The sequence below is a fragment of the Fomitiporia mediterranea genome (assembly GCF_000271605.1).
Source record: "Fomitiporia mediterranea MF3/22 unplaced genomic scaffold FOMMEscaffold_7, whole genome shotgun sequence".
Lineage (NCBI taxonomy): Eukaryota > Fungi > Basidiomycota > Agaricomycetes > Hymenochaetales > Hymenochaetaceae > Fomitiporia > Fomitiporia mediterranea.
The window spans coordinates 71,320-97,123 of record NW_006760392.1 but is presented as its reverse complement, the minus strand read 5'-3'; the positions used below and the strand labels follow the sequence as shown (position 1 = coordinate 97,123).

Sequence of the window (25,804 nt, the reverse complement as noted above, 5' to 3'; positions counted from 1 at the left end):
ATGTCTTTCGTATTGCATTGTAGATATATGAATTTAAAGAATAAAGAAATAAGGTCGGTGTACTGCCAGGATAAACTCTCAGAGTCTCACTCACGCCACTGACGCGTTTACAGTAACATTCACGCGTAGACTTCGGTTCAGCAGTCACCTTGCCTGCAGGTCCATGACCGACCATGCCACAATATCCTCTCTGCACGCATTCTTTTTGGCCGGTGTGATATCCAGCAGCTACGTACTATCGGTCTACATCTCTCGCCTCATCGCCGAGCCTCGTCCGCCACTTTGGAGAAACGATCCTGCCGTGATCAAAGCGCGTTCCTTGCTGGCGAGTGCAAGTACTGCGTTGTCTTGCGGGCTTGTGTACCTCACCGTCAAAGCTAACGTAAACGGAGATGTGTGTAGAAGTCTCTTAATGTTTTAAACTTAATGTCAGGTTTGATGACTCTGTTTTGCTCATGGTTTTCTCGTGAAGGGTACCACAACTCTTGAGTATTTGGGGATTCCTCACAAATCATTCGCACTAATCCCGGAGGCATGGAAAGCGTACTTCATTGTTCCAGCGTTGTTCTTGGGTCCATTGTACTCGACTTTCCTCGACGGAGCATTGCCGTTCCAACGCAATTGGGACTTTAAGACAGATCTGGTGTCTCGATTCACAACATGGGAAGGCATCAGGAATTATCTTATGGTTCGCTGCCGCTCTACTTTCACAAGTATCGAAAATCAAGGCTTGCTCATTTATTAGTTTTGATATGTGAAGGCGCCGATAACTGAGGAGGTGACGTATCGGGCATGCGTTTTGTCTGTATACAGGCTGGCTGCTTATACTCGAAAGACAATGATCTGGGTTGCACCATGTTGGTTCGGTTTAGGTGAGTCTAGTTTATCAACAATCCTACATCCTTTTCATCTTTTCTCTGTGCTCAGCCCATATTCATCACGGTTTCGAGACGTATAAGCGGATGGGGAAGACATCTTCGGCATTACGCACTGCACTTATGAGTACCAGTACGCTCGTTCCTTTTCTTTCCTGGACTACAACCCGGACTGATCACGCCATTGCTTCGCAAGTATTTCAATTCATTTATACCACAGTGTTCGGATGGCTCTGCAGCTTCTTGTTCCTCCGTACCGGCACGTTTTCTTCTCTTTTACTTCGTCCAGTTACCATTCCGATCCTCGTTCACCAACCATACTAACTGCGTCCCTGTTACCTTTAGGATCAATTATCGTTCCTACCATCGCTCATATCTTCTGTAATGTCATGGGTTTCCCTGCGATCACATGGGAACTCAAGCAATTTCCGTCTCATAGAATTTGTTCGTGCGACTTGTCAATTGTCCAACTTGCATCACTGATAATAATCTCTATGTGTAGCGATTATCCTCGCGTATGTTTTAGGGGTCTGCGTATTCTGCTATTCTTTGTTCCCGTGGTCGCTCAATCCGGGTAGTATATATTGGTCAGACAGCTAATCCATACACATTTTTTTTCGGGAACGTTATGAGGTACATTTAAGGTCAAGGGAAGTTTAACCCACTGCACGACGATAAAATCTGAAGCAGAAAGCAGCAGAAAGCAATTTAATTATCAGCATAGATGAAGAATGATACTCTACAAAGAGCCGTAAGACGACGTAGAACGTTTCTTTAGCATCAAGACTGATAAGACCACCTGCTGAGACTCGGACTACTGCTCGCAAGACAATCCTCTCTGAAAACATGACTGTCACAACTGGAATCTAGTCGGGATTGTTGGGGAATAAATGATGGCAATGTGTGTTTTAAGTATTTGGAGACACAGTGTATGTTATACACTCATATTTATATTACATTTCAATTAACTAGCATACTATTCCTAGTCCTCCTTTGTAGAGCTTGCCCTCTCAGTCTTGTCATGGCAGCGTTTAATTGTATCATAGGCCTTAAGAACTTCGTCTTCATTAGCAAACCCTGCCTCGTTTTTTGCAAGGGCCCAACCAAATCTTCTGCTTGCACCTTCACATTCATTGTCTGGAGGATTAGAATCGCTTGCCTGACTTGAACGTGCAGCAGTTGCTTTGGACACTTCCTTAGGACCCTTGTTAGAGGAATCTGTCTTGTTCTCGGTCGGATGGTTTGACATAATTGTATGTAGAGTGATTTATGTAGTGTAGAAACAGAGTCATTGTCCCAGTACTTTTATACTTGCCATAATTTGCAAACATGACAAGCAACTCATCATGAGCATGACTATCATATTGCAGAATATGCCTTGTCCAATCAGAAATTAACAGCAAGGTAGGCACTAGAGCATGCTATGAGTATGATTGCATATCATATTATGATATGACTGTTATGACATGTGGGAAACAATCAAATTTGCAAAGCATTATCAGCAACTGTTTCCAAGACCATTTCTGGACAAATAAGAGTAACAATTATAAATTGATTACTAGTAATTTGCTCTACATACACCTCTAGATGGTAGTAAATGTCCCAAAAATAGTTATAATTGAGTTCAAGCTTGTGTACAAAGTTTGAGTTACAGATCAGAGCCTTTGACCCACTGGCAGGATCACAGTATCAGTAGTAACATTGCACTAGGCCAACCAGCCCTATGCTATAGTTACTTACATGATGTGTACAGTACAATGCAAGAACTTCTTATCTGGTAAGAAGCAAAACTGGTTGCTAGTAAGCTATAGTGTATATAGAAAAGCAACTATTACTCATGTCCAGTATCAGCACTCATATACCATCCTATCACTCAGACTCTATTATATATGCTTCCAGAATGTTAACAAAATTTATAATGAATACTTGACAAAAACTGCAGTTCAGAAAGATATACTAACATGACAGAGTCATTTTGTAGAGGGATTTTATTATTATCAGATAAGCTCATACATGTTCATCTGTGTAAATGCCGAGTAGCTACTATGGTTCTCTTTCTATTGTGTTTATGCAGAGTTTTCATTATCCTTCTTCATACAACGTTGAAACGTTGAGAAAGACTTCTGGACATCTTCATGATTATCAAGCCCTGAAACGAACAGCATTGTCTCTTGAGTAAGTCTCCTTGCTGCCCCCTTGCATTCTTCGTCAGAAGGTCCATTATTGGTTGCATTGGTTGTTCGGGTCGGAGCACTCGCCATTACTTTGGAGGTATTATTGCTATCCTTACTAGAGTCATCCGTCCGTTTCTCAGTTGAACGCCTTGACATGATTGTGTGCAGAACAATCTATACTGAGTGTAGGGAGGAAGGGCACAGACTTCTTCCTGTTTCTCCTCTTATCTCTTACAAGCTTACAGTGGTGTGTGCAAAGGTGGGCACAGAGCAGCTAACAGAGAGTCAGGAGCATATTCCAGTATGAGTAAGGGTGTCATAATAATTAATCCCATTAAGGTTATATTACCTGTAGCTGAATTCGGATTGTAAACAAAGTTTGTGCTGCTGAGACCAAGATCTCCAGATTTGGACCAATGTTGCATTATGCCAACTAGCTCTGCGCCACATTTACCCATATGGAGGAAGGACATGATAGTGGATTGGGAGAATTCCATATCTGGTGAGAAGCAATGTTGATAGCTGGTAAGTTGCGGCAGGTTCAGGACTTAGCTCTAACCTATGAATAATACATCCTCCATCATATTTATCTCCTACTGGGTAAATTTTGCTACTCGAATACCAAGCACAACAATATCCCAAGGAATGTTTTGAACTCTACTCTCTTGCATGCTAGTGATTTGTACTCAACCAGTGACACAATAAAGTCCAGCAGAAAGGTACCAGTGCTGTTAGAAGCACTCAACTGTAATGAGCTTGCACATTTCTTACTTGTTTGTAGTCATCTCATAATTATGCCGACTCCTTGCCTTACAACAGTTTTTAATCAATTTTAGAGGCAAACGTGTGGACTGACCTGATCAACTTATCTATGTCAACCATGCATGCCTCAAACGTAGTCTCCACAGTTGTTCTGCCTCTACACCTTTCGGATCCGGGACATGCTATGCTCAGTTATTTGGGCGTATATAGGGACATGGACATCACGAAAAAGTCGCAACAAATGTAATTAATAATAGCAAATGTAATGTAATAATGTACTTATATATTAATTACAATTCAAAATTATAATTATACTTTGCTTGTAATTGAAATGTAACAACTGTATATAAATGTAATACTTATACAAGAATTGCATTATACTACAAGTGTTTTTTGAAGCAAGTTATGTTAATACCATTATTACTACAATATTATATGTGAGACATAAGTACTTAACTTTTATTATAATATGTTGAAATTGTATATAAATTTATATACAATAGTAGCCAATTAATAATAAAGTTTATAACAGTTCTCTATTACCCTTGCAAGTGTTTTATAAGAGTTCAACTTTTGTTATATTACAATGGAAGTATTACATTACTCTTGTAATATATAAGTCAGAGTGATTATACTCTTATAAAGTAAATAATTGGCTGAACAGCTGTTTATAATAGACTCATAAGTATCTTAAGTACTAGCCAAAATACGTGTACATTTATTCTCATCAGTCAACAGAGCATTTATAATAATAATATTTTAAATGTGATACTTTATGATATAAATTATCTGTGATTACGTAATCAAGGACTGAAGATCGAGAGCATATAATGACGCATTTCTCTTCGTCACTCCTTTACCTCCTACCTTCACCGTCTCTCCAACCCTCTGCCCCCAATGCTATGTCGTCGCCTCTGCTCTCTCTAGTCAAGTCCTACGCTCGCAAGCGTCCTACCAGCAGACACTCTGCCTGCAACTGTTAGACGAAAAACATTGCGCTTGTCTCTCCAATCTGCCATTGCGATGCCTGCACTGAGCCTCAGATCACACGCGATGATGCCACCGAGCTGACTACACCATCCTTCAACATAAAGCGTAAGCAGCCGGTCCACTTCATAATAACCTGCACAATAGTTGCTCATCCATCTCCTCCCAACTTTTTGTCTTTCATCCCTCCCACTCCTTGCTCCGCCGTTTGCGTTGCCTCTCCTCCGTTGTCCTTCTTGTTTTACGCTCGCCTCCCTATTTGCATTCGCATTCACGCATCCGCATTGTTGACCAACACTGAATGACTTCTTCAATAATTCCATGCATTCTTCCCGCTCTGCAGTGCAAGCAGCAATCGACGAGCACACGCTCGCGACAATGTCCATGTACAACCACTCCCAAGGGGCAACCCTCTCTCCGACCCCCGCGCGCACTCTCCTTCCCCACCCACCATTCCATGCTTGAAAACACCCTCGATGGACTCACACTGCGTGCATTTACAATCCCCAGTGCTGTCCATGACATCATTTCGAATAACGGAAGCAGCGGCCACTGCTCACACCTGTCCAAGTTGAGTCCGTCAACGCCTTCCACTTTGCCATCTCCCTTCGTTCCAGAACGTCCCAGAGATACGCTCTTACAATCCACGACTCAGTTCATGGTACCTCCTATTGGACGCCGTTTATGGAAAATAGAGCGCACGCACACAGACACGATTTCGTCTGCAGTCTGAATCAGCTTGTCCAACGCTCTGCATCTCGATCTGCATGCACCACTCACACTCGCTGCACGCCGCCACGGTGCGTCCATCTTTTCTTGCTTGTTGCCACTCACTAATCACCCTAAACCTGTCTCACAGACACAGCCTCACCCTTCACAATCTGCTCGACCTTACAACTCACACGCGTACACGATTCTACTTGCAGGGACTGAGCAACGATCAAGGCCTGGTGACGAAGACTACATCGAACAGCCCAAGAACACATTAATCCTTTATTGACACAAACTCCACTCGCGAAAGAACGAGACAGAGGCTGCTGGTGGTGCAGGGATTGGGATTGTAGAAATAATGTATTATTTACTATCTTTTTGTATTCTATAATCAAATATAATTATATTTTATTAATTATTTAATACAAATTGTAAGCAAAGCCAAAACAAGCTATTCAAATGCTTGTAATGACTGGTATAAATTGTAAGAGGATACTATACTGTTAAAATTTAATAAGTATATTCTAACATTATTATTTCAGGAGGTATGTTATAATCACTTGTATGTCTTGACAATATGTACAATTATAATTAATATCAGTAATTTTAATAACTATTCTGAATTCTTGCTTTACTTGTACTAAATTATAATTGACTTGTGAAAACCACTATCTAAGTTATTATCACTTTTACAAAATTTACAAAAAGTAAAAAATATACTAGGTTATAATCTAATACAACTGTTAAGACTTTTTCGTGATGGATGTGAAAGTTATAACATCCCCTGATGAGTAGTATGCAATCTGAAACAATCGACCATAGCCTATAATTCCACAATATATATATGTATGAATTGTAATATTAGTAATATTAGTACCAGAAAAAAGACTGTAACTATGAATATATTACTATAATTATATTTGTATTACATGGTAGAACCTATTACAAGGTGAATCTCTAGTGTTAAAATAAATCATGTTTTGGAATTTGTTTTTAATTTTCATAATAAATCGTCTCCTTCAGTTAATTTACAGTATAAAATATTGTATCATACGTACTAATATTATAAAGTAACTATAAGTTCTTAAGTCTATACAATCCCATGCTAATTAACAACACCTGTAACTTGAATGCAGACAGCTGAAAGGCACAGTTAAAATGTTTGACTACTTGTTTTACTGTTATACTACCTGTCCAGCATTGTTTAACACTTATACTATACATATTATCAAGGCCTTCAAAAGACGTACAGATAGCCTGAGAGGTTATCTGACAACAACAAGAACTACGAGGTGCAGTAGCAGCATGGCTCATGTTCCGAAGAAATTCAAGTTGTTAGCATCGGGAAAAAGTCAGATTCATTATAATACATTGTAGACTTTGTAAAAGTAATATAAGTATTGTATATACATTGCAAATAACTGCAAGATCCTTATAATTTTATTACAATGTATATACAATACTTACATTATGTTTTACAAAGTCTACAATACATTATAAGAAATGCAACTTTTCCCCAATGTATAAGGGAAGTTATATTTCCCATACATTTTTTTTGTATCTGAAAATTTCAAATAGCCAGTAGACTATTCATTTTTCTCATCTGTAGGGGTTATCTTTGATTTATAACAATGCTCAGCAACATCCTCAAAAGATTTGTTAACCTGCTTAAAGCCACCATCTCCTGCCATAGTTTGTACCATACTTATACGAAGCCTCTGTCTTGCTTTCTTGCATTCTTCATCAGTATCTCGGGTTGAAGTCGCAATAGTTGTTTCGGTCGTCTCCTTGCCATCATTGCTAGATGAGCCTGTCGTCTTCTTCTCGGTTGAACGGTTTGACATGATGTATGCAGAGTGAATGTATACACAGTGTACTAGTAAGAACGAAGAGTTCCTTCTCCTTACACTTATACCTTACTAATAATGCGCAAATATATGCTAAAATCAAGATTTCGCAAAGCATAATCGAAAGTTACTAATTCAAGTAAAATCAAGGGCCAGCAAGAGTGCTGCGATCAAGACCCAACCGATACAAACTTGGGGATAGTACTGAGGGGGTTCCAATTGCTTGCAAAGTGCACCCTACTAGGACCTGTACAGTGTTGTACTAGGCCAACTAGTATCATGCCACAATACTTGTCAATTCACATAGTCAAAAGACTAGGCATAAGCCAAGAGTTCCCACTTGCAACTAGTTTACTTGTGCCTCAATTGCAGCTGCGGCCTGCAAGTCGTGTCCCATACTGTCAGAATATTGAGAAAATTATCCTCTCGTGAAGAGAATCTTATGTTATTGCGACGAAAGTTTTGTGCAAGATAGAATATTACACAGGAGCAGAATTGTGAAGCCTATCATTCCTTCGCACATGTGGCCTGACAAATAGGTTTCGCTTCGCAAAGATAAACATTCTGTTCAGATGATATTAGCTTGATATTCATTTGTTGTTACAACGATTCCACTATTCTGTACGGTACTTTCCAAGAGCTCAGAGCAATGCGACTAACAAGAAAAAATGCGGGACAAAAAAGTAGGAGTGAGAGGAAGGGTTGAAGCATTAACAAGAAAAAGACAAGGATGCATAGAGACAGGCATAGGGAGGCATATATTGACATAGAACATATTCGGGATAAAAGAAGTAAAAAATGGTGCATGATACAGAATGGTTGGATATATGTGGTGGCAGGGCTATGGAGACAATGAACGGAAGACCTGAATAAGAATAAGTCGAATAGATGATGGACATCGGACAAGAAGGTGGGTTATCGTTGAGCAAGCAAAAGCGCGTCACGATATCCCTTCCACGCGACGTCGATCACTTCCCATATCTGGGCGTTGAGCACGCCGAGTGAGCACGCATTTTGCCATACTCCATACACACGCATCGCGTTCGAAAGCAACGATGCACCCGTATACGTATCCGCAAGGTGTTTCGAGAGTTTCGAGTAATCGCCATCGGTAGGGGGAATTGGCACGAGTTGTTTCAGCAAATGCATGGCGTTCTGCGTACAGAGGAATTGTACCATCAACGGGAACGTTTCGGGGCTTGGTATTGCAAAAGGTACGAGTGGGACAATACGCTTGCATGCGTTAGGCTGCGAATCGAACGGTTCGAGTGAAGGTGGCCTTGGGTTTGGTAAGCGTGGTACGCGCGAGCAGAACGCTGCCAGGACTGGTGCGTGGACTGGTACAGCAACCATCTTGTGCAATTTGAGATTCTTTTGGCAGGAATGAACCATGAGCATGTGCGAGGGGATATGTTCTCGTGGTACATTGCTGGGTACGCGTATATTGACGAACTGCGGGAGCTCGCAACTGTGTGTCGCTTGAATAGGCTCGCAAACCGCGTTTGCGACGGCTGCAATGAGGCTTAGAAAGCAAGACGTCAGACCATCGCTCTTCCATGTACTTTCAGGCAAATTGTTACTCACCTGTCACCGTTCTTAATCAATTCTCTACGAACAATCTCAAGACCCTTCAACGCCAACTGGGACGCATGTGCAGAGCGGTTCGCTATCTGCGGCAAAACATCATGCAACTCTGGGCGCTGGAGTATTTCTGGCATGCGCGAGGCAATTATGCAGTTTGCAGAAACTCCACCACCGACGTGAGTAATCTGTGCAGGCTGGTCGGTCGAGTCGTCGCAAGACACATTGTAGCTCGTGGGCAGCAACATGCGAGGCTGGGACTTGTCCTTCGCATTGCATTTAGGCACGGGCGACAGGCGGCGGACGCGCTCGCGACGATGGCCCATTGCCTTCCGAATAGACACACCGGACAAGAACGTGTCTTGCTTGATTGGCTTGAGGACGAGCTTCCGTCGACGACGCGCAGCGTCGGCGAGTGCGGAGGGTGAGGTCTTCGCGATTTTCGAGCCCATCGTGAGCTTGTTAGTTTTCGAGAGCCGGCTCGCTACAATCATCGTTGAATTGGAATCGAGAGTGAAAATTGGCTAATTCGCCTAGGTCTGAGGGGTGCAGATAGGTGGTGAAGCAGAGCAAAAAGCGTTGAGGATTTTATACTGGCCGGAAACAGGCCACGGAGATAGCCCACAATGTCGTCGGGAACAAAGAGGCAAGCGAGCATTCTGGGAGGCCACTCCATATTTAAGTACTTCGTTGAGCTGGTTGGCGTACTCGATGATTGCTTCAAGTCGTGGAGGTAAACAAGTGCATACACGTCCTTACTTGACAAATATGGAAGTGCGTAAATAGTCGCCAATATGGACTCACAGATTAGCCGAGCCTGCCTCGGTTCCCAATTGAGCAACTCTTGCTTGCTGCTGACTGTACATATTCCTATTCTACTACCCGTCGTTACCAATAAATTCATGTCATCTGGGGGACTAGAAGTCTGGAAGGACATGGTTCGGACTGCTAAGTTTCTTTTGTGGCCTGTTCATGTAAAAACGCTCAGAGTCAGAAGAAGGTCGCAAATGCCTGCTCTAACGTAAGCAACTAGGAAGATTGCCACCAAGCACGATTACTTTAGCAATACCATCACACATTACGCCTTCAGCGCAAGACGAACACATCTGTTTGTGATAGGAATTTGGTGTACGTCCTGCATGCATAGGTAATAGAGCATATATTGTATTGTATGGATATGGTCTACGTTCAGTAGTTTGAAGTACATGATACTGTTTAGACACATTATAACTTCCACAATCGTGTCCCTCTACATACCCAAGCGACTGAGCACATTCCGAAAGAGTATAAAGATAGAACAACCATGGAGACCATGTTTGAGGCGTACATGCTCGACATGGATAAGTTGATCAGGCCGGTTAACACATTTGCCTTTGAAATTAAATGGAATATTTTATATGAGCGATAAATGCTGCATAAGTTGCGAGATGTACATACGAGTAAGAAAAGCGCAAGCCCATTACGGTTGATCGCCTCTAACAGCGCTGGTGCCTTCCTACTCGACTTCATGTCGTCGCTTGGAAAGTACGAATCATGCGCGGAGGAGGTAGGGTGTAGAGTGTTTCTTGAGATGTGGTTGGACTGGGAGGTTGAGGGGCGGAGTTTATCTAGTAGGAGGTAGAACATGATGAAGGATGTGTTGAACGCTGCGATCCAGATGACGTAGGGTAGGTTAGCCTGGATGGCAAGTCAATTTAGTGTCTTCTTTGAAGCTCGACGAGACTTACAAGTCTCCTAGACACTCCTCCTCCGATATCCGTTAAGTAACATACTCCGAGAACAGTCCACCAAAGTAGCGCATATGAAAATAGCTCGAGGACGGTCTTGTCATCTTGGCGTTTCCATGTTTTCGTTCTTTCCTTGGTCTCGTCCTTGCGTTGAGAAGCTTTCGAAGGGGAAACAGGTGACGTCGATCCACGAAGTTGAAGGCGTAGTTTATGTTGTTGCTGTCGAAATTCTGATGGCGAGGGCGGGAGGAGTAGCGTGCCTACAGAGAGCCCCAGAAGATGAATCGCGAGATATCCTGGTGATTTGTAAATTTTGAATGAGGTGGTCCGGGAATATGGGAATAATGAATGCAAACCTGTGAGCGAAACCAACCCTTCCTTATTGCCGCTTATAAGATTCGTACGAGACGCGTGTAAGGCAAAGTTTTGTAGCGGAGTTAATGACAGGGTGAGCTGGTGAGCTTTACAATACATAACGTCAGATTGATTAGCTGAACTCGTTGGGACGAAAGTGGACTCACAGAGAGCTACCAAGAATCCTAGGAGTGATATTGGCAAGAGGATTATCACGGGATGAAGCAGAACCTCGAGCACCGGAAGGAGAGCCATTGTGAAAAAGAAATTCCAGTGGGTTCCATATTCTGATTCATGCTCCTAACAAAAGAAATTACTGTTCAGAACGAAGACATCATCAAATTAAGAGCTCTTACAGGATATTCCGTGCCTTTCACCGAGATCACTCGGACGATGCCGAGGACGAAAAGCGGAAGTACTTTCTTCGACACGTAAAGAATTTTTGGTACAGCCGGCGCCAAGAGGCACGGTGGTTGTTTAAGGAGTGGTATTGCGGAGACGACACCTTGGGAAAAGACGAACGATCCCACTCCGAGATCCATCTACCTGATTCGGTCAGCATCTGCTCAAGCAGCACAACCAACAAGCTCACCAATGACACTCCGAACGTCTCGCACTTCGCCAAGGAGCGCGGAAATACGGGAAAGTCGACTGCAAGTATAGCGAGGATTGTCATGAGCATCATGTGTGCTCGGTAGACCGTCAAAGCTGGAAGCGGTGCTATTGGTATACTCTCATCGCTTGATTGTGAGGAAGAGACTTGTTGAGGAGGAAAGCTCGAGGAGTGCAACGGGGACGGTGCTCGAGAGATGGATAGTGGCGATAATGGAGGCTCGTCGTCTTGCCTGGACGAACGGAAGAACAGTAAGACAGTCGGAACGAGGAGGATAAAGGACAGTAAGAGAGGGAAATCTGCAAAGAGAGTCATGGACAAGAGGAGTGGGAGGACTAATACTGTCCATTCCAGTAGCAAGTTTAGTGAAGATAGATGTGATTGCAATGCGGTATGGAGTGCGATGGAGCACTGCGTCGGAATGGATCAGGACTTGTAGGGTAGGAGATATGTTTATGCGCGGGGACGTACGAGGGCGACTGCGGAGACGAGGTTTACATGGGTGATCGACGAGCCTGTGCCGTCCGAGACGAAGGCCTCCTTTGATGCCTTGTAGTCTGCCATAGACTCTCTAGAGGAGAAAACGGGGATCGACGCGGGCTATCGACGTCAGATGGATCACCTGATGGGCACGTGCGTCTCCTTTGTCCCAGTCCGCTGCTTCTCAGCTTCAGTTTGGCCTTGGACTGAGTCCGAGTGTCGTTCCACGATCAACATGGTGGCCTCCCCGACTGCAACCCACATGCGCAACGTCATTGAGATCGATGAGATCCTGCGCACTGTCCTCCGCTTTTGCGATAAACCAGCTCTAGCACGTCTCGCTCGCACTGCTAAATTATTCTCAGACCCCGCACTCGACGTCCTCTGGGAGAACCTCGAGTCGTTTACCCACCTCCTCAAGGTATTCCCTCCAGAGCTCATGTCATGGCACCCAACAGATGCTACCGCACAGCCTAAACCTGTCAGTATCCTCCCACTACCGTCTTTGTCCCTCAAATAACAGAGCCGTCTCCAGACCGTGAATCATCTCATTGTTCCTCGAGACTGGAAACGCTTCTCACAATACGCACGACGCGTGCGGACTTGGGGTCCAGAGGACTTGGCTTACATTGAAGAGCCACTGGTGGATCATATTGCCTTTGGACGCGATCCTGGGTTTATTTTGCCTCGGCTGACGCATATGGAAGTGACGGCCACAACTGTCTCTGGCGTCCATCTTCAAACCCTCATGCTCTGCCCGTCGCTCGAGTCGGTCTCCATTTGGAATGCAGATCCGAATATTTATGCCACACGTTCCATGAACACGTTCTTCCGCACTCTCGCAGATCGCTCCCCGAAATTGAATAAGCTCATCGTGCATTGGGGAGACGGCGCCGCTATCACCCCGCCATTCATGGAAGGCCTCATGGACGTGTTCTCACAGGAACCTTCAGAGCTCAAGTCGGTCAACTTATGGACTCCGAACTGCGTCGATGCGAAAGGATTTTCGAGTCTCGCACAGCTCCCTCACCTCACAACTCTACATCTCAACCTCATTGGGAACACCAACTTGCTCGTTTCGCAAATCGGGGACAATTCGACAGCATTCACTTCTCTACAGAACCTCTTCCTTGCTGGAGAAACCGAGGGTTTTTACAAAGTCTTCAGGTGTTTTGGCTGCTCATCGTCCATGGTCAGCCTTGGCTTCAGCGTACGCGAATATCCCAAGTCTCGGGATCTGCGGCAGCTTTTCGAGGCTGTTGCGGCAAAATGCCCTTCTCTACGTCTACTTCAGTTTAATGTACCCAAACAGGAGATTAATATCCAAATTGCGAATAGACTATACAATACGAATCCTGAACTATACCATCACGACATGGAGGTCCTCAAACCTCTTCTTACCATGCGGAACTTTGCTGCTGTGCACCTCGAACTCGGCGTACCACTCTATCTCACGGACATGGACCTGTTCCATCTAGGTGCTGCGTGGCCGACGATAGAGGTTCTTAACTTGTGCTCGGACCCGTATTGCGAGCGGGCTAGGACTGTTAGGCCTGCAGCCACAATAGTTGGACTTCTCGCTATCACGGAAGCCTGTCCGTCTCTCCAGCATTTTGGACTTTTTCTAGATTGCAGTACAGGGATATCGGAGAACACTATCGCGAGCTCGAACGTCGCCTCGCATGCACTCATTAACCTGGACGTGGGGCGCTCGAGAGTATTGGATCCTGCGCTCGTTGCGGCGCTGTTGAGTGGGGTGTTCCCGTCTTTGAAAGTGTTTCAGTGGGCTGGGATGGATAATCATAACACGACTATCAACATGAATACGGACTCGACGGAGAATTTGGTTCAGGAAGGGTATGCAACTGGATGGAGACAGGTGTTTGATTTGTTGCCTGTTTTTAGAGCTGTAAGGGCAAATGAGAGACGCGCGAGGACGTTGGCAGTGGAGGAAGGAAAGGAGCTTATGGCCGTGGATTGAATTTGATTTCTTGGATGACTTGCGATGTCCTTTCGCTTGCGTCATTGAAGTTCTCTGGTCTACAAGCATTCTCTTGCATTCTTGGATCTACGATTTTTATGTGCATCGGATATGGATTGCTTCACATGGTACTTTTTTTTTGCATTTTCTTGATCTTGTGTACTTTCGGGATGATTTACAGACTGGTATTGATTATGTACTAGTGGCCATAGAAATATATGTATTGAGACAAAAGAAGCAGAGTGCCATAAATATATTGTTAATCTTAAATAAGCTGCGTACGTGGCTGTACACCCGACTCGTCCGTCTCTCCTCATCATCCCATCTCCCATTCCATGCTCTCTCTCTCCTCCCATCCTCGCCTAACAGTCTCCGCGACACGCGAATGGGTCGACAAAAATGACGCTGCTTAGTGCCTCCGCCTCTTCTTCAACTGCAACTGCGAAACAGAGGCATTACGATAACTCGTCTGGCGCGCTCAGCACCAGCGCCTTCACCAACGACAGTCCTAGCGCGAGTGGTAGCACCAGTACCACCACGTCGCCGTCACCCACTCCCGGCCAATCTTCTGCATCAATCCAATCTCTGCCCCTTCCTCATCAACACCCGCTAAGACCACACGGTGTTCGCGCACACCTCGCAGAGTTCATCCCGCTCCTCCCTCGACATGCCTTGTTCAATGTCAAACTCACGATCCATCAACTATGGAACGTCCCTCTCGTCGGTGGGGAATTTAGTGTCAAGTGGAAATTCCACGGTGTGAAGCGACCCAAAGCGGCGCGTCATCACGGACACCATCTTCATCATAACACACATGGACATGGACATGGACATGGAACCACGAGCGGGTCCGCGACGACGACAACGACGACGAACGGGAGGGCAACATCTGCCACTGATGATCATTCGATTTCAAGTGGGCTGAGATTAGTAAACGGACTCGGGAAGGGAAAAGCCCGAGAAACCCTGGATACCGATCATCCATACGAACACGAATCATTGACGCCATCGGGCGCATCGATGCTCTCCATCCCGTCGACGTCGGAGGACTCGTCCTCGGCGCCCGCATCTCCACATGCCACGTCCTTCGACTTATTTCCATCAAGCATTCCTGGCAATCACGTTAATCTGGGAGAAGGAAGCCGAGGAAAGGATGGGGATGGTGATACAGCGGAATTCTCACAAGAGGCGCGAGGTCGGACACCGTATGTCGCGCTGCGTGAGCATAATGTGAAGTGGGGAAAGACGATCAACGTCGTGGTGCAGATGAGTGTACAGCGGGATACACAGGACCTGCAACCTTGTGACTTGAAGCTTGTGGTTGAACAGGTATGTCCGTCCTTTCCGTTAATTTGAAATGTCCACAAGTATATCTGCTACAAATATAATTACGTCCCCTTTATTACACCATATTCAGTTGGATGTATTCTGGCTGGATTGCTGATTGTTCTCCTTGATAGTTTGCCAAACCTGGCGATGCGAACGCACCAGAAAACCCTCGTCTGGGAGCTGTCTACCTCAACCTAGCCGAATATGTCGACAAAGGGCCCATCTCCCGTCGCTACCTCCTTCGAGAAAGTAAAACAAACGCAACGCTCCAACTGACGATCGAACTCACGCACGTCGGAGGCGAAGGGACCTATAAAGCTCCACCATTGCAAAAGGGTGAAGTGATGGCAGGTGTAGCGACGTTGTTAGAGAAAAGCGCTGTGGGCAGCGGACTGGGACCGCTTTCGGTTTCGAGGCCTTCGTTGAGGCCGCATAGGAGGGCAACGGATGGAGGTTCGAGAACCAGTTTGGGGTTGCAGACTGGAATTGGGACGGGTGGTTCTAGGTTAGGCAGTCCTGTACCGACGCTGGAGCCAGGTACGGGAGGAGGAGGAGGAGGAGGAGGAGGAGGAGGGAAGACTGCGGATAATATCATTGAGGCGATTTTTAACCCTGTACCGACCAGCTCTCCGTCACCGTCGCCGTTTACGTATTATGTCCCTCCAAAAGCGCGACCGATTGTTTCGCCTTTGCCTCTCTCTACGAGCACTTCTGGCGCGAGTGTGAGCGCGGATCCACAAAGCTCGGACGTAGATGCCGATACGAGTGGGAATGGACTATTGGAAGACGGCCGACCGCCGAGTATCGCTCCCTCGACTACGACTACGACACGTAGCGAACGGTCTATTGCTACGTCTGCTTCGCGGGATAGTACTGGCGAACAACGCGAATCGCGTCGATCGAAGTGGTGGAAGAAGCTTACGGGTGGAGATGGGTCGCGTGCTGCGTCTCCTCAGCCTCAACCTCAGCCGCCGTCACCTGTTCTTTTACACTCTCCGGTACTTCATGCATATCCGAATGTTAAAGGTACAAATGTGTCGGTTCGGTCGTCCCCTGATTTACTGACTAGGCAAGTCTCCGAAGGCGCTGCGCGAGGTGGTGAAAGCATTGAGGATGAAGAACACCGTGCCGCACCACAGATCATCGTGAGGAGTCCACCGATGAAAGGAAGGACTTTGAGTGAGAATGAGAGTGGAAATGGGAGACATTGAACCCAGTCTAATTCTCGTTTTTCTTTCTAACTTTCAACTTCCTTTATTTTCTCTTGGGTTATTCTGCAGATGGGTTTTCACAATGGTTTTCTTGACGTTTGACTTTTAGCAAGATTATTTATTATTTTTCGATGTTCTCTCGTCTATATTTCTATATCCCTTTTCTTTTTCTCTCCTTAGCGTTTTGTTTCCTCTACGATTTGATTTGTTTCGTTTCTCTGCGTTATCGTACACCGTGCTTGCTTTTCTCTTCTTTCTTTTAAAGCAATCGTTTGTTTAGTCTTGACTTATCCACTATTCCTTTCTCTTGTCTTGTGTCTTTTGCCGTTGAGTTGTTTATTGCCCTTTCGTTTGTGCCATTAGTTTTTTTTTTAACGCCGTTGTCATGATGCTTGCTTGCATATTTCTATATCTGCTTGTTTCGGGCGTGATTATTACACACTATCAATATCGCTGCCTACACCACCTCTACCTAGTCTTTATTAATGTCAATTCTATGACTACTGTTCGGGATACTGACTAAGACGGAGGCGAGAGCGTTGCTTGTACTTTACTTGATACTTGTCTTTTGCACACTTGAGCGAGAATATACGACCCAAAGTTACTTTGGCTCCTTTCGTCGGTGTTCTCAACGTCTTTGAGTATTCTTTCTACACTGTCAATCGATAACAACGTTATGTTTGCAGAAAATTTCCCAACTTTATCATTGAAGTATTAGTGTTCCTCTTTCGTGTTTGAGGAACATATGTCTTGTTTGGCTCATGGAGCGTCGGCAGGCAAGTTCTGATGATTTAGCATGTTTACACTATTTCTCTCGATGTTTGAGTTCCATATTAGCTTTCGTTAACAAGCTGCTGGGTGGAGGAAGCAAAGGGTCAGATTTCTGCATACGCTTGTTGTTCTGGCACCTCCGTGGTGTATACTGTATATGTTTAACAACGATCTTCCAAGCAGTAGGTTGATTCTTATTGTGAGCACTGCAGAAGTACATGCGGCGGAGATAGGATCTGTCAGGCATATGAATCTGGGCTTAAGCATTACGACTCGTCGAACAAAAAAATAGGAAGGGACACACGTAGGTGAATAGACACGCAAGCGTCATGGATTTCACAATATGCGTTTTGCATAACTCTATCGCTCCCGTCGCCCGCTATTCCCTCCCTTCTTTTCCTCCTCCACCGCTCTTGTGCCACTGTCTTTCCGTGCACCTTTTTCTTGTATTGAACGTGCTGCTGCTGCTGATGATGATGCTGAGGGACGAGCTTTTTGCTTAGCTAAGAGATCTAGAGTCTGTTGAGCTAGCTTCTCCTGTTTCTCGCGTAGCAGGAGCCGGATACGCATCCCCTCTGGACCGAGGAGTTCGTGTCGCGTTTTGAGGATGTATTGGTCTAATCCTCCCATCTAAAAAAATATAGCAAGGTAAATCAAGAAAACATTATTCGTTCAATAACGAGAAGAACGAAAGGAAAACGGTAATTCAAGGCGGACACACACACACACGAACCTTTTTAATAGTTTTTAACGCTCTCGTCGAGACTTTCAAGGTCAGTTCTCTGTCGAGTAGTTCGGATCGGAGACCCTTGCGTTGGATGTTAGGAAGCCATGTGCGGCGTGTTTTGTGCTTGGAGAAGGGGACGTTATTGCCGAATTGGATGAGCTTGCCGTGTAGCAGGCCGGTCTGAGCGCGTTTGAACGGCATGCTGGCGAGCTGGGAAAGGCGAGGGAGGGAGGGGAGCATGGTGTCTTGAGAGCGCGATACAATACGATTACTGAGTAGGAGTACGAGTATGAATGAATAATTGAATGAGAGCGAGGCACGTGACGTATCATTGTCTGTCTGCTGCATTCGCAAAATGTCTACCTTGACCTTGGCACTCCTCGTTCAGGTGAACCATTCGTTCCTTACCATTCGTTCCTTGCCATTCCATGCCATTCCTTTGCAGAGCTCGTTATCCTGCTTTCGCCAAAGGCCAATTAGCTCAATGAAGCATCTTTCATAACCCATTTTAAGCAATTTGCAGCTACTAGTAGTCAGTTCAGACCTCACACCTTGTGCTACATATTACTTTCAGTTAGTCTGGCGCAATGTTGCTACTTAGCCTCCAATCAGAACTCTGGATCTTAGAAGCATAAACTTTGCATCCAGTCCAAATCCCACTCTGAATATTTGCTTTTCATGGGTGCGGAATGTTAGATCTATCGGACAAGCTAGTGCGTTTTGCCAAGACCTACAACATTTTCTGACTGTTAGTAAATGCACAGTAGCATGATCTTAGCTTGACTTTGCATTCTCGAGAGTTGCAAATACTGCAACGTTTTTATTCTGTATGCACTACCCGTTGCCTGTGCCAGGCCAAGTCAGGTCTACTATGTAAGTTCAGACATGGACTGAGACACACTATTCCTAGACAGTTAATATAGTTGGAATTTGCTTCACACAATGTTACGTTGATAGCAAACACTGTGCCAAATTACTCTAATCAGAATTTTATATGCTAAAAATTTGGGCCCCGATCGGTCAGTAAGTTGTAAATTTGCAGCAACATCACTCTGTGCTTGGATATAAAAGCTGAGAAGAAGGTGCTTCATTACACTACCCCACATCCAAGCATGTCTGAATCTCAAAGCAATTCTGCAGACGATAGAAAAAGTTCAGGCTCAAAAGGTACTACTAAATACTTTGACCCAAAAAAGGGTTGTGAAGAGAAGTGGACAGACTACAGAAACGCACTCTCAACTTCTGGTGCCTTTGGTGATGTTGATTTTATTCGAACCAAGCAAGCTTTCCAGGACGCAGCCGAGTGTGAACAGCTTAAAAATATGATTAATAGCAACATAAAGGAGAGTGCAAAGCACGAGCAGAAGCAATCACCAGAAAAGGGCAAAGAGGAGAAGTAATAATAATGGAAGCTACTTTGGCTGTTTCATGAGTACTAGTACTGTATGTGTAGAGACAGACACAGTATAAATCATACGACAGAATAATCCTATACTTGTGAGACTTCTGAGCTTAAGTATTTGAAGTGCTGTGTAGGTACAGCATGTGACAATCATGAGACAAGGTCACGTGGACTCACGATGCCTATTGACCATTATATTTGTCGTCGTTGACGGTAAGCGGCAGTATATGGGGAAACCCTTGCAACTAAGTCGTCTTCCCAAAACTTCGCGTATACGAACCGTCAATGTACTGTCAGCTTTTACTCGCATGACCGTGCACTAATGCCCCTTATATAGTTTAGACGTACGACGCCGGGGGCCTTGTCTCGTCTCATTGCACCCCACTCGGAAAAAACAGAACCATTCCAAGTCATTGACGAGTCACATCCATGGTCATCTAGGCATCCAAGAACATACGCTTCTAAGCTTCCTGGTTATCAAAATGCGTTTATAAAAGTGCGCGCATTCCCAAAGGCGCTGTTGGGACAGCCGGAACGACCATACCCTGATGCACTACCATCTGCCAGGAACACCCCGTACGGAAAAGATGGAAGACTAGGAGGAAATAGGAGGACGATCAACATGTCGTTGATGTTCATCATGTCGAAGAAGGACCTGCATAAGTCGGCTGTTGTGCGCAACCGCATCAAGACGAGGGTTAAGTCGGCCATTGGGATGGTTGTGACGCGTGGTGCGACGGTGGAGGAGGCCGAAGGAACGGAAAATTTAGTACAAAGTGACGATGACAATGGAGAGAAGTGGATTCTACAGGGTGCGCTGCTATGTTTCAACGCTTATGAGGCTGGCATACTCATACCGATTATACACAGATTGGACGTATGTGTTCATACCGAGCATAGAAGTGTATCGCTTGCCATTGACGGCTCTCGTTTCGGGGATCCAAGATGCACTTTTGAATATAAACTCGAAGTGCCGTACTCTGGAGAATGTTTGGAATCTGGAGGCTCTACGTCGACCAAACGCGCAGTCCACGTCGTCTAATCTGAATGGTGTTTCCAAGACTGGACGAGCTTCGAGAGGAAGGTCTCGCCAATCTTTGGATGCACTTGCGCGGGTAAAAGCGTTATTAAAACCCTATGCATCATTAGATTCGATACCAGACGAAGATTTACTTGGCAACGAAGGAGACGAGGTCGATCTTCCTGCGAAGCCCTCTCCAACTTCAAATGGTGAGCCGAACACGCTGCGTAGGAGGCGACGGCACTCCAGGGACAGCGCAGGATTGGAGGAGGATAACCTCACAGGAATAGATCATCGACGACACGCAAGGAGAGCAGACATTGACAGGGAGGCGAATATTACGCGGGAAAGCGACAATAGCCCGAGTGCGATACAGGCAATTTTCAGTCGCAGGCCAATCTTGAAGCCTGTTATTCCGGAGAAACGTCAGCGGCAGAGGAAAGAATGAAGAAGTGGCTGCTTTTATTCCTTCGGATCGACCTTTGTTTCCTCCAGAAACGACGTTCGTGGGTGTATATCATGTTGGCCATGGTTTTTTTTGCTCAGCACAAAGTTTGTTTCTTTTTTCGTGCCCTTCAGGCAGTCCCGGTGGGGTCTTATTCACAGGTGATGGAATGACGGCGCCGGCCGTACGAATCGCCAAATGCATGATGCTTGAATTTGCAACTACATCCCACATCTATTATGCACTTCCAAACGTTTGCCGTAATCCGAGAGTCAAACAATTTCTGCTCACATCTATGTGCTCGTCTTCCCGTATAATCCAGAGTTATTCGTACCTTATCACGATGATAGCCTGATGGTATGTCCCGAGCCATCAAGTTATAAACACATACCTCTGGAAGTCGCGTGCCAATATATTCACAGTTGGGACTTGTGGTCGTCTGTCGTCGGTGTGGTACTGCAAGCATTAGTGGTGGCATTCGATTGTATGCTGTCCTCCCACTCCGCGTGTCGGCTCACTCTTCGTCATCTCAGTCGACACGGGCCTCAACAAAGGGGCACTCAACACCGGTTTTTATGACTTACCAATCCGTCATTACTGGTGTAGACAGAGAACAGTTTGCTGCGCAACAACGTTGCTGTCAACTACTTTGCACATGTTTCAGATATAAAAGAGTGCTGGGACGCTGCCTCTGCTAGCATCATCTGTCTTCTACATACATATCATGTCTAGTCACCAAGAGAAGAATGCTCCTCCTAGCGAGGGCCGGTCCAACGAAAACAGCTCAACTAGCAGATCTGCAGGGCATGACGGGAAAGATCCAAGGACAAGTACAGACAATAGATGTGCGGCTGTTGATGCAGATTACCATAGGGAGTTCCTCAAGACTCAGGCAGGGATCCCGAACTTCGGCTCCTTCCTAGACGCCTTTGGAAAGATGAAAGATTGTCACTCCCCGCCCCAAAAGAAAGAGGAGAAGTAAGATATAGAGAGTAGCCTACTTGTCACTCTGCTTGTTCTGTCGGAGTAGGTAGAAATGCATGTCATGCCACACAAGGGATGTAATAGATTAATTATACTTTGCAACAGCTGTAGTGTGATAGATGGTGCCCAGAGTGAAATCGTGATGAAAGATCATCGCAAAGTAGTACTAGTATTTGTCATCTGCAATATATCTCTAGTCATGTGCCTAGCATATTCAGGTGTCCCATACTGATACAGTGATACTCAGTAGTAGTTAGTACTTGGTTGCGAGGACTGCAGATAGTTTTCGACTGTATGCTGTTCTGCCCATCGTGTGCCAACTTACTCGTCATCTCAGCCGACACCGGCCTCAACAAATGGGCGTGCAACACCTGTCCCTATGACTTCCCAATAACAAATCAGGTTCGCCTGCTATCGACTGCGATCTGTCATGTCTCCCTCGTTGCCTTGCTTGACATATAAATTTAGATGACATCGCGTGAATGGCTCCAGCGCAAGGCTGTGGATGATGTCCTGGGTGGGGACGCAGCGTGGAACGACGCGGACTCCACGACCGGTGAGTGTTTCTTATCGAGTCCGACTTCGGGTTTGACGTGCTTGCTTATTTGTACATTCTCCTCCTCTTCAAAGTCGCATGTCCCAAATGTGACAATGATCGTGCATACTTTTATCAGCTTCAGATTCGTTCCGCGGATGAGCCTATGACGACGTGTAAGTCAGCTTCGATTATCATCTAATTTACGTTGTTTACTCATGCCGTTATGTCTTTTTTCAGTTTACCGGTACGTTTTTTTCTTCCATTCGTGCCGTTGAAATGCGGGACACCACTGAGAATAAATCCCACAGATGTACGACGTGCACTTACCAATGGAGGGAGGGTTGAGCTTGCATCTGCCTATTTTACGAGTCTGTTATATTCGTGTTGACGCGGGTGCACTTGGACTGCACCCGCAGCTCTTCATAGTTCCTGTCTCAAACGAGAAGGCACAGAAACGACGGAAGAAGCTTGATGATCAGCTAAAAAGGAGGGACGAGATGCGATGTTCAGCAGCCATCAACACCGCCTTTCAGAGTCAACGACAACCGTTGTCTTGTGGAACGACGCGTATTGCCAAAAAGAAGTATTTCTGGCTTCTTCTGCGTGTCTACTCTGGCTCGCCTGTGCTGTTGCATATGTGCTTCTCTTTAACAAGATCAGGACTGCACCCGTGTGACCTTGGAGCGCGACGGACTGTGGTATCTTGGACGCGTTCTATCAGTTGCCATCCCGCTTGTGTCTGATTATGGAGTTACATGAGAATTTACTTGCTGCGACATCGGGCATACTGGCGATCAAGTTGTTAGACTATCAAGGAGGAGCACCAGTATATAATGCTGCCTCTGGGGCTAATGGCTACCGGCAGTTGAGTTGATCTCTTCGCATTTCTCTTCGTGTTCGTTTCGCCGTCGCCTTTATCTTCTCCTCACGTCGACTCTGCGAGTCTCTTTCGTCAAGACCTTTTACAATGTTCTCTCGTTTCTCCGTACTTTCTCTGTTGGCTGTACCAGCCGTGTTGAGCTTCTGCGTGCTTAGCGTACTCTCAGGTGCGCTAACTTCCTTACTTCTCGCCTTGGTCTTGTTCACACATTCCTTTCTTTTGCTTGTTCTATACAACTGCAGCGCCTACGGATGCACAACTTGTGCGCCGTCAAGTTGGCAACCTACAATGCAACCTCGATAGGCTAGCGATCGTCACCGCCCTTGGACAGACGAAGAATGACGTGAACAGCCTCGCCTCTGCAGGTTCCAGGTAAGTACATGCTAAAAACACGTTTCTAAATAATTTCTATTCCATTTAATTGCGTGTTTGACCTTCTGACGTGTCTTATTTCCCCTTACAATGCATTTTAGTGATTCGTCCGTTACCTCCGCAACCTCAGATGCCCTCACAGGGATCAACAGCGCACAAGATGGGATTGCTACCATCGCAAAGGCATTGATTTCTGGACAGACTGCCCCCGCTGATGCACGCGACCAGGTCGGTCAGGGCCTTACGACTGCACAGAATGCGTTGAATGGAATCACTTCGTGAGTTCTCCAGTTCCCTCTTCCTTTCTTGTCTTGCATCTTCTTTAGATTGACGGTATTGACGGTTGTTGATTGATAGGACGGACCCTAACGTCACGTCGGCTCTCAGCAAGGCAACGGGTGATTTGAACAAGGCTATCACGGCAGGCCAGGGTGTCGTTTCGAACTGCAAGTGAGACCATCGAGGAGGTGGAGATCAGCATGAATATTGTTCTCCGATTTTGTCTTGGACTGTACCTTGGGACTATGTTTGGACAGGGTTTAATGTGATTTTTGTTTGCTTGCCTCTCCATTTGGGGAATGGACAAGGCGATTATGATAAGTCTAAGAATGAAGCAAGCGATCTGCTCAATATCATATGAATATTAACAATATAAGGCAAGGCAAACGCAAGCCCTCATGAATCTCAGTTATTCGCTCGCTCTTACTAACTGGCGATTTGTATTCCACTTGTAACTCGGGAGAAGAACCTAAAGATATGTGTAACGGAAGCAATAGCAATAGCGATATTATCCTAATAATACACGCAGCAAGGTATGACAATGTACAGAGTGACTTCCGCCCGAGACCCCATATTTCTGTTCCCTCGCACGCCGTACAGCCCTATCCCCAATTTCCCTTTTCTCTTGAGGAACTGCGTGTCATGACCGTTTAGTCTTGCCTTTCTTTGCCTTCTCTGCGTCTTGCTTCTCCTTTTCCTTAAGTTGACGTTCTTTCTCGGCTTCTCGCTTTGCGAGCTCGTGGGCTGCGTCGTTGAGGCCTAAGCGGTTGCGTGCGATCTATATATACAGTGATGATGGTTGCGCAGGTGAATTGATTTAGGCGTTTCATATTCGACGGAAATGAAAGGACTTGCCTCAATTGCGCAGAACTGAGAGCAGTGTTAGGGACTGACGTTAAGGATACATCCGACAATTTACAAGGACAGAGTTCTGACATACCTGCATACGGGTTACTATAAACGTGTCTTAGCAAATGTTCAACATGGTGATAAATGAGAAGCATAGCTTACCGAAAATTGTGTTCTTCTCCCCATATTCATCTCGACAGTCAGTGCGAATGAGGGAACCAAAGTTGTAGTCTTTGACTTTATCGTTGTACGCCTCGATGAATTCACGCCAGCGTTTCTTGCCATCCGGACTCTTCATCCATTCTTCATTGAGTTTGATTAGGCCGTCATATGGCTCTTTGACGAGCTCGGGGAATTTTTCGGAGAGGTCATTGAAAATTTCATCGTCGATTCTTAGATAGAAAAGTGCCATTTCAATGTGGAATGTTCGAGAAGCTGTTAGAAGTGATGCAGAGGGACCTCACTTTGTCAATCGCAGCTCCCTTGGCTGTACTTTCTCAAGAAGGTTCCAGTATACCTAAATTAGACGTGAACCATGAGAAATGATGTCCGGTCAGACAGACATCAAACGTTCAAATGGCGCACCTGGGCGTGTTCGACTGCCTTGACAGCGAACCTTTGAAAGCGGCACAAGGGAGAGATGAGGAGATGTCAGCGCATATAGTGAGCAAGCGACTGACTGTTTCTCGATCTAACGCGTGGGAGAACGGAGGATGAGGGTGCATGAACGATGGATTGGAGTGAATGTTGGGCACACCTCGACTAAGTTTTGGGCGTTGTTCGGGTCGAACTGAGTGCTCATGACGAGATGGGGAGACTCGTGAGGCAGGTAGGAGAGAGAGTAGAGGTGGAAGAAGGCGCGGCGGTTGTGACGTGGTATGCAACTTTCACCTCACATCGGGCA

At 45.6% G+C, this 25,804-nt stretch overlaps 11 protein-coding genes across 11 annotated transcripts; 6 read left to right on the top strand and 5 right to left on the bottom strand.

Annotated features, from left to right (window-relative positions):
* Positions 1–163: 163 nt before the first annotated feature.
* On the top strand, positions 164–1,394 carry FOMMEDRAFT_168421 (Abi-domain-containing protein; the record flags this gene model as incomplete). The annotated part of the gene is made up of 7 exons (XM_007267158.1): positions 164–394; positions 473–688; positions 761–872; positions 928–1,008; positions 1,072–1,134; positions 1,221–1,320; positions 1,378–1,394. Coding segments are annotated over 7 exons (819 nt in total), but the record flags the coding sequence as incomplete, so codon positions are not given.
* Positions 1,395–4,734: 3,340 nt separating this feature from the next.
* On the bottom strand, positions 4,735–5,184 carry FOMMEDRAFT_156930 (uncharacterized protein; the record flags this gene model as incomplete). Its single annotated transcript, XM_007267157.1, has 1 exon — positions 4,735–5,184. One exon carries the CDS (start codon positions 5,182–5,184, stop codon positions 4,735–4,737), a length of 450 nt encoding a protein of 149 aa, XP_007267219.1.
* Positions 5,185–8,389: 3,205 nt separating this feature from the next.
* On the bottom strand, positions 8,390–9,646 carry FOMMEDRAFT_20572 (uncharacterized protein). Its single transcript, XM_007267156.1, has 2 exons — positions 8,738–9,646; positions 8,390–8,684 (listed from the first exon to the last, which is right to left on the bottom strand). Exon 1 carries the CDS (start codon positions 9,429–9,431, stop codon positions 8,937–8,939), a length of 495 nt encoding a protein of 164 aa, XP_007267218.1. The 5' UTR covers positions 9,432–9,646; the 3' UTR covers positions 8,390–8,684; positions 8,738–8,936.
* A 369-nt stretch (positions 9,647–10,015) lies between these two features.
* On the bottom strand, positions 10,016–12,195 carry FOMMEDRAFT_141061 (GWT1-domain-containing protein; the record flags this gene model as incomplete). Its single annotated transcript, XM_007267155.1, has 9 exons — positions 10,016–10,072; positions 10,195–10,308; positions 10,375–10,614; positions 10,665–10,960; positions 11,021–11,125; positions 11,186–11,318; positions 11,375–11,560; positions 11,611–12,042; positions 12,103–12,195. The coding sequence occupies 9 exons, from the start codon at positions 12,193–12,195 to the stop codon at positions 10,016–10,018; spliced, it is 1,656 nt and encodes a 551-aa protein (XP_007267217.1).
* A 143-nt stretch (positions 12,196–12,338) lies between these two features.
* FOMMEDRAFT_141060 (uncharacterized protein) lies at positions 12,339–14,308 on the top strand. The gene is made up of 2 exons (XM_007267154.1): positions 12,339–12,592; positions 12,647–14,308. Exons 1-2 carry the CDS (start codon positions 12,347–12,349, stop codon positions 14,090–14,092), a joined length of 1,692 nt encoding a protein of 563 aa, XP_007267216.1. The 5' UTR covers positions 12,339–12,346; the 3' UTR covers positions 14,093–14,308.
* A 183-nt stretch (positions 14,309–14,491) lies between these two features.
* On the top strand, positions 14,492–17,086 carry FOMMEDRAFT_147012 (uncharacterized protein; the record flags this gene model as incomplete). The annotated part of the gene is made up of 2 exons (XM_007267153.1): positions 14,492–15,421; positions 15,553–17,086. 2 exons carry the CDS (start codon positions 14,492–14,494, stop codon positions 16,630–16,632), a joined length of 2,010 nt encoding a protein of 669 aa, XP_007267215.1. The 3' UTR covers positions 16,633–17,086.
* Positions 17,087–17,763: 677 nt separating this feature from the next.
* Positions 17,764–18,370, bottom strand: FOMMEDRAFT_88136 (uncharacterized protein; the record flags this gene model as incomplete). The annotated part of the gene is made up of 2 exons (XM_007267152.1): positions 17,764–18,033; positions 18,137–18,370. 2 exons carry the CDS (start codon positions 18,368–18,370, stop codon positions 17,764–17,766), a joined length of 504 nt encoding a protein of 167 aa, XP_007267214.1.
* A 1,389-nt stretch (positions 18,371–19,759) lies between these two features.
* FOMMEDRAFT_108750 (uncharacterized protein) lies at positions 19,760–21,493 on the top strand (the record flags this gene model as incomplete). Its single annotated transcript, XM_007267151.1, has 3 exons — positions 19,760–19,819; positions 19,870–20,344; positions 20,403–21,493. 3 exons carry the CDS (start codon positions 19,760–19,762, stop codon positions 20,999–21,001), a joined length of 1,134 nt encoding a protein of 377 aa, XP_007267213.1. The 3' UTR covers positions 21,002–21,493.
* Positions 21,494–22,249: 756 nt separating this feature from the next.
* On the top strand, positions 22,250–23,494 carry FOMMEDRAFT_20569 (uncharacterized protein). Its single transcript, XM_007267150.1, has 5 exons — positions 22,250–22,384; positions 22,451–22,538; positions 22,613–22,693; positions 22,720–22,724; positions 22,827–23,494. The coding sequence occupies exons 1-5, from the start codon at positions 22,277–22,279 to the stop codon at positions 22,863–22,865; spliced, it is 321 nt and encodes a 106-aa protein (XP_007267212.1). The 5' UTR covers positions 22,250–22,276; the 3' UTR covers positions 22,866–23,494.
* On the top strand, positions 23,488–24,226 carry FOMMEDRAFT_156920 (uncharacterized protein; the record flags this gene model as incomplete). The annotated part of the gene is made up of 4 exons (XM_007267149.1): positions 23,488–23,566; positions 23,643–23,772; positions 23,874–24,050; positions 24,130–24,226. The coding sequence occupies 4 exons, from the start codon at positions 23,488–23,490 to the stop codon at positions 24,224–24,226; spliced, it is 483 nt and encodes a 160-aa protein (XP_007267211.1).
* A 308-nt stretch (positions 24,227–24,534) lies between these two features.
* FOMMEDRAFT_123816 (DUF757-domain-containing protein) lies at positions 24,535–25,763 on the bottom strand. The gene is made up of 8 exons (XM_007267148.1): positions 25,658–25,763; positions 25,581–25,591; positions 25,486–25,516; positions 25,365–25,417; positions 25,063–25,292; positions 24,992–25,005; positions 24,907–24,921; positions 24,535–24,829 (listed from the first exon to the last, which is right to left on the bottom strand). Exons 1-8 carry the CDS (start codon positions 25,700–25,702, stop codon positions 24,692–24,694), a joined length of 537 nt encoding a protein of 178 aa, XP_007267210.1. The 5' UTR covers positions 25,703–25,763; the 3' UTR covers positions 24,535–24,691.
* Positions 25,764–25,804: the final 41 nt, after the last annotated feature.